Source organism: Monopterus albus, unplaced genomic scaffold, assembly GCF_001952655.1.
Source record: "Monopterus albus unplaced genomic scaffold, M_albus_1.0 scaffold16.1, whole genome shotgun sequence".
Lineage (NCBI taxonomy): Eukaryota > Metazoa > Chordata > Actinopteri > Synbranchiformes > Synbranchidae > Monopterus > Monopterus albus.
The window spans coordinates 5,740,708-5,747,725 of record NW_018127896.1 but is presented as its reverse complement, the minus strand read 5'-3'; the positions used below and the strand labels follow the sequence as shown (position 1 = coordinate 5,747,725).

At 43.3% G+C, this 7,018-nt stretch overlaps 1 protein-coding gene across 1 annotated transcript in view; it reads left to right on the top strand.

Moving 5' to 3' along the window:
• Positions 1 to 7,018, top strand: part of nrp2a (neuropilin 2a) — a 59,992-nt gene that overhangs the window by 40,924 nt on the left and 12,050 nt on the right. The window contains exons 9-13 of the mRNA XM_020592141.1: positions 284 to 459; positions 945 to 1,124; positions 1,247 to 1,391; positions 6,073 to 6,153; positions 6,388 to 6,492. Coding sequence (XP_020447797.1) covers positions 284 to 459; positions 945 to 1,124; positions 1,247 to 1,391; positions 6,073 to 6,153; positions 6,388 to 6,492 — 687 coding nt within the window. The remainder of the gene's footprint in view (positions 1 to 283; positions 460 to 944; positions 1,125 to 1,246; positions 1,392 to 6,072; positions 6,154 to 6,387; positions 6,493 to 7,018) is intronic.

The following is a 7,018-nucleotide window of genomic DNA, read 5'->3' as shown; positions in this document are numbered from 1 at the left end:
CTAATGGGAGTCTAATTGCACATTGGACCTGAAGCAGTGGTTCTGTGCTACACATCTCCCTTCTTTCCCTCCCTCCCTAGTCCTTCACTTCACCCTCTCCTATTTGTTTCAGTCTAAACTCTTAATGCTGAGTAGCCAGTAGTGCAATCCTGCGGTGAAGCTTAACAGCTCCCAGGTGGGAATGTGTGTAACATTTGAGTATATGTTAGGTCATTGCTGAAACTTCTCCATCAACCCCCTCAAGGTGAAAGTAAAAGTAGTTTCTGTCCTCTTTCCACTCCAGATGCTCCATGCTCAGACCTGCAGGGCCTGCTGTCTGGCCTGCTACCTGACGCCCAGATCTCAGCCTCCTCCAGCAGGGATGTGGTGTGGAGTCCTGGGAGTGCCCGTCTGGTGGCCAGTCGCTCCGGCTGGTTCCCCGCGCCTGCACAGCCCCTGGCTGGAGAGGAATGGCTACAGGTATTGAGGAAGATTGCATTTATTGCAATTTGTTTATCTGTTTCTTGATGATATTAATACTTTCCTGCTTTTCATATATGTTACAGATGAAAGGTTGAATCATAAATCAGTCTAACAATAATTTCCACACATTAATAGTATATATAAGCAGAGAGGACATGCAGCAGATTGTTCTGAGGGGGCCCCAAGAAGAACTGGGAGATGCATTAGCTGCAGATTGCAGCTAATGGATGTAAAAAAGAAATATCTACCTGTGCCAATAATGCATTTCTTATTATGTCTCACAGGGTCAGATTTAGAGAGGTTAGCAACTGTCTGGTTGTTATGTTGTTTTTCAGAAAAACTGTTGTACCTAAAGTAGTAACTTTAATTTCTAGCTTCCACATATTGCTATTCCAGCTGCAAGAGTCAACTGAGCTAAAAGTAGTACAGCTGCAGTAAAACATAACTATTAGATAGATGCACTAATTGCCAACTATCCACAGGTGGACCTGGGAGTGTCGAAGACCGTGCGAGGTGTGATCACCCAAGGAGCACGGGGAGGAGACGCAGGAAGTGGAGCGACCACAGATAACCGGGCATTTGTTAGAAAGTACAAAGTGGCGCACAGCCTGAATGGAAAAGAGTGGAATTTCATCATGGACAGCAAGACTAGCCTACCCAAGGTGGGTGAGGGAGGAGAACAAATGGGAACATGGATGTATTGTTTTGTTCCCAAACGACATTAGCTCAGTAACCTAACTCACACAGACAAACCTTGATTTTCATGTATGTATTTTTGTTACAGATTTTCGAGGGGAACACACACTATGACACCCCTGAGCTGCGTCATTTTGAGGAGACAGTGGCCCAGTACATCAGGCTGTATCCAGAGAGGTGGTCTCCGGCAGGGATCGGGATGAGAGTGGAGATACTGGGCTGTGACCTTCCCGGTAGGACATACTGTTGTTGCTTATATGAATCATTTTATATTTGATCATTTGCTGCCTATAGTATTCCAGGAGGAGTTATTTGCCCTGCACTGTAATGAACTCAAGTGATCTAACTAGAAGTGAATGGACATTGAGGCACTGACTCTCCACAAAAGTGAGGTTTACATTAGATATGCATGAGAGCCATAAGAACCTGCCAGAGGCCAAAGGAGACACCTGGTGTTAACCGAGAAAGGAAAAGTGATAGCACAGCGAAAACATGAAGCCTCAAAGATTGTTACTTTGATTCATTTCTGATACTATTTCACCTTGAAGATGGGAGTCAGGCTCTCTGATACAACCTCAGCAGGGAGTGGACATTGTTCGCTTTAAAGGAATGTGTCCCCGCAGAGAGAGAACGAGAGAGTGAGAGCATTAGTTTGTTCACTTTCCAGCATGGTCTGTTATCCAGATGTGAGGTAGTGCTCGAGACAGACACACATTCACCGTCACTCTCCCACATATGGGCTCTCACTGTTTACCACTCCCTCTGTGCCTGAACAGGGGCCAGAGAGTGCAACATGATCAGACTTGCATACAAGGACACACACACACACCAAACAAACCACAGTAATGGAGAGATATATGTTTATACTCTTAACTTTTAACATTCACACACCCACACACACCCCTGTAATCATCCCTGTAGAACTGCAAGTTAGACTATGGCTTCATTGAAGTGATTTATGTGTGTCCGTGTTTGTCTGCTTGCATAAGTGCAGATGAAGTGCACTGCTGTAGTTGAAGAAGGTTGAATAGCACATCATCCTTTATGGCTTTTCTGTACAAAGTAATACACTTTCACTGTTGGGCATTAAAGTAAAAATATTATAAGAACTCATAGAATACAATAGTTAATTAACTAGTTAGGTGCTCAGTGTTTTTGCCCCTAAACAACTGGCTCGTTTTTTATTTCCCCCAAAACCTTCTGGGGCACACAGGAAGCTGTGTGTTTTTTGTATGTGCTGTTGATTGACACGTGATCTGTGGGGACAACAACGAGCACTGACCCCAAAGATGAAGACAAAACATAAAAGCAAGAACCTCAGAGGTCACCGCTTTGAGTAGAGGGCTTTGCGGCACAGAAAACTGCAGTAGAGGGTCATACGTTGATCACAGACCTCCACATCTCAGCTGGAGTAGTGGACTACTGCAGACATCCTGTAAATCATTCGCTTGCCCTTCCACTCCAGCTGCCCACTTCTTTCTGTTTGGTCCTCAGTTGGCCCAGTTTGAATGTCTTTGTTGTTCTCATTTATATGATTGAGACTGATGTTATTTCCTTTTTTTTCCCCAAATCTTGCCTAGTGCATTCTGAACACAGCTACAAGGACGCAGTATAGGGTCTCTGTCCCCTTTCCTACATATGGTTGCAGTTTTTTGTGTCCCACCTTAAGGTCCAGTGTGTGAATCACTCACTTCCATGCTCATTACTGTTTCATCCTGACTCCTAACGTTTCCCTCGGCTCATGTGCATCTGTCTCACACTCACGTCTACATGTGCACAGAATGGTTTGTAAAAATGCTAATGATAAATATAATTTCTTCCCTTTTCCTGGTGCTAGAGCTCACACAGACATACATACAGTACATATACACATCTGTGTGTAAACCTCATCTTCAGCCTGATTTCTGATTCCTTCAAAGTGCCAGTAAATGCAACAGAATCCACAAGAACTGATTTTTAAACAGTCAGCACAGTTTGGTTCTGTACTTATTAGTGCTGTTCATACAGTCTTTTTACCACTGTTGTCACAGCATCCCATGCTTTACAAAAGCTTCTGTGTGTGGATGAACAGTTAATACTGAATATCAAACAGTGGCTACTTGTCTTTCCATCATGTTCTTTTGGGGTGCATGTGTGAGCGTGCATGCACATCTACTGATCGGTCTGTGCGTGTTTGTCTCTAGGACTGCCAAGCAGAGATTTACAGAGGCTTTCTACATAATTGAGGATTTTTTTTCTCTTCTCTGACATAATGCTGAGTCAGATTTGTTGAGAATGAGCAATGTCTTTTATACAGAGTTTTGGCCTTTGTTTCCTGGAGCATCTGTGTATTTTTGATGTCTGTGTGTGCTGAAAAACAGGCGTGCAAAAGTATTGATCTGTGTAAATATCTATGCGTATTTTTGTGAGAACATGTGAACGTGCTTTATGCACAGCTTCATCATGTACATGTGAGAATGCATCTCCATTATCTTTGCTATCACTTCCCCTGGATTCAGTTCTAGGTGCTGGTGTCTCATCCCATGCATGATGATGACTTGCATCATCACCTGCAGCAGTAGATGCATTATATAAGAAAACACTGCGGCAGAGGGACTTTTCCTGCTTTACAGGACCATCTGCTGCACGTGTACAATACAGTAGGTCTTCCTGTGCACAATGGGGCCTCCTCATGCATCTTTGTGACATAGTCCTAGCACACATAAATGACAGCAGCAAGGGAGGCAGGTGACGTAATTCACACCCATTTTCTTTCTGTTTCAAATAAACATTCACCCACACAAGTGCACAAATCGGTCCCATTGCCCTTGACACTCCTGTCATACCCTGGAAAGGTCAGCACATTTACACTGTGACAAGGCATGACCTTTGAATGCACAGAGTGCACAGGAGCTGGGGAGAATCTTAATGGACTGGACTCTGTTTATATGTGTTTAGTTGTACTCACACAAGGGAGTGTGTGTGTGTGTGTGCACGCTGACACCCCAGTAATGTGTAGCTGCATGGTTTACTTTAACGCCTGGTCCAGAGACTTAAATGAAGGACTCAAAGGTTAGATTGGAATAAAAAAGCAAATGCAAAAAGCTGAACAAGACAGGTGAGCACAAGAGAGAACAAAGAGTAGAAAGGGAACAATGTGTGAGCTTTCATTTGAAAAGAGATTTGAGCTAGAGGGCTCCTTTCGTTCTCTTACTGTCCCAGTGGCCTGGCACTGATAAGGGTCTCCTTAGTTAATAACTAACATAAAAGACATGGCATTAACACCAGGTTAATGTCAGAAACCATCCCCAGCTGTGGCTGATCCTTTCATGCCTGCCATTTTTCCAGCTGGGGCACCGTCACGCTCATTTCCACAGGAAGTTCCTTTAAGCAGATCAATTGTGTATCACACCACGTTCGTTTCACCCAGCGCCTTTCATAGTCTTTAAATGATATGGTAGATATGCAGAAAGTGGAAAATTAACAGGAGGGGGTTCTAGTATTTCCTTTAAGAGGCATTCAGCAGGGTAAATCCATGTGTCTTTAATTTTTTAGATGCTTGCATGCTTCTTTTCCAACTGATCAGCTCTATTTCACATGAGCTCATCAGGCATCCGAGCCTCAGAGTTGTTTGGACCGGCTTAAATGAGACAAGGCAAGGAAAGCTAGCAAAGGAATCTGGAACATAATATTCGTAAGCATCCACACATATCATTTGCGTGATCAACTAAGTGTCAACTTAGCACAATGTGACTCAGGCTAGTGTAGTGAAATGTGGCATAGGTCACATTTAATGACTTTTTGCAATAGCTACATATACAGAATGTGAGAGAATAGCTTACACAGTTATTCACATGATAAATTTGGACCTGTGGCTAAGACGTGATGCTCTGTGTAACCCCATAACACACCTGGGTTCATCCATCTACTCCTAATAACACAATACTATCTCTCACTTCACATTGCAACTGCATCAACAGTGTGTTGTTTGAGTGCATATTGTTGGCTTATTTATACCTTTGTGTGTTTTTTTGTCTTTTGTTATGATATACGTGTGCCTAAATAGATGTTAATGCTGAGAGAAAATCATTCATTTCACTTTGTGTTTGTTCTCCCTTCTCTCGACTGCACGAGTGATAGAGTAAGGGAGATGCTCGGTAGCCCACACGGTACCTCACACATGCATGAGAAAACAAAGTGGGAGAGGGAGTGTGTTGTGTATCCTCCGGGACCGCCAGTGAGTGGTCCCAGAGTGTGATCATCCCATCCAAGGTCGGAGGGAGTTTGTTAGACACATCCATCTATCAGCCTAAGCACAAGGCGCTCTGTATGTATGAGAGAGTGTGTGACTCTGCATCTGTGTGACTGCATATTTTAGTCAGTGTGTGTGTGTGTGTGTGTGTGTGTGTGTGTGTGTGTGTGTGTAAGAGACATATTCTTATGGTTGAGCACCCAGACAAAGCATGACAGGGGCCCTTTTGAGTGCTCTGGGGCTATCTGTGCCTGCCTCTGCCTGTCTCAGATTCTCTGGGTGGGATGGCCCAATGGAGACAGGAGACAAAATATAGATTTAGCTTCAGACCTTAGACTCTCTATTATGACATGCACTTTAATTCATATGATACTGAGATATGATGTTTATGTGTACAAATGTGTGCAGGGTGCAATGAAAAAAATGAAAATTCAGTTTCTGGAGCCACAAAATGATCTGGCAAGTAAATTGGTATGCATGAACATAATTTATCGCATTCCTTTCTGTTTATTTCTGACTTTGTTGCTTATCATTTCTTCTGTCTTTGCATATTTCCCGGCACTCCCTAACATATGATATTAGAAATTCCACAGGCTGTGATTAAGTTGTATTTTTTGCAAGAATGTCTAAGGATTATTTCATTCTACCACCTCTGACCTGAGTTGTGCTATTTGTCTGTGTAGAAACCAGCACACTGGCGGACACTGTAGCTCCAACTCAGCCCTCTGATGTTGAAACCACCACTGTCCCTATTACGACTACAGGTGAGACCAAGCAACAAAGTGTTTTTCAGGAAAGCATTAAAAATGCTGGATTAAGAGTGTTGTTAGCGAGCTGTCATAACAAAGATAAAAGCCTTTAAAAGACATCATATGATATTAGGTAGCGCAGCTGTGAATGCTTCTTCATCTGAAATGGCTATGAGTGCTTTCCTATCTGCCCTGTGCCTCTCCATCTTACTCTCTCGTTTCCTTCCCCGTCACTCTCCACACCTACAGTAGTGACCTCTCCTCCATCAGACAGTGTGTGTGACTTCGACCATGGCCTGTGTGGGTGGACACATGACCCCAACGCCCCTCTCTTCTGGTCCCTGCACAGCCACGGTGAGTCTCCTCATCAGTTATGTGGCCATTTTGCATTACTCACTGCCACTGTCTGGTTAGCAACAGTGACTGTTGCTCCTGCCTCAGGGAGCATACTATACAGCATGCAGTTGATGGACAGTGACCTGCAGGGTTTGTCTTGAAGCAGTTTGGTCTAACATTTAGTTCTGGATGATTTATCAAAACAATGCAGTTTGCAGCTCACTATGACTTTAGCTGGGTGTCTGAATCAGCTTCTGTCTACATCAGAATATTTGCAGAAGAGTTTTTATGTATGCAGCTGCAAGGAGACTTTCATTTGAGTGCAGAAAACTGCACAAGCTTAATGCACTATTTTATCAGCTTCACTGGGTATAGGCAAGACACTGTTTTCTATAATTAAATGGAGTCATTCTTCTTGTGCATCTTTATTGAGTCCCTTTTCAATTTGATTGAAATAATTCCTTAAATTGAAACCGGTCTAATTTAGCAACACCAGCCACGCTACTCGTTCAGGGTGAATGAGAGAATGAAAATGAACTGAGGG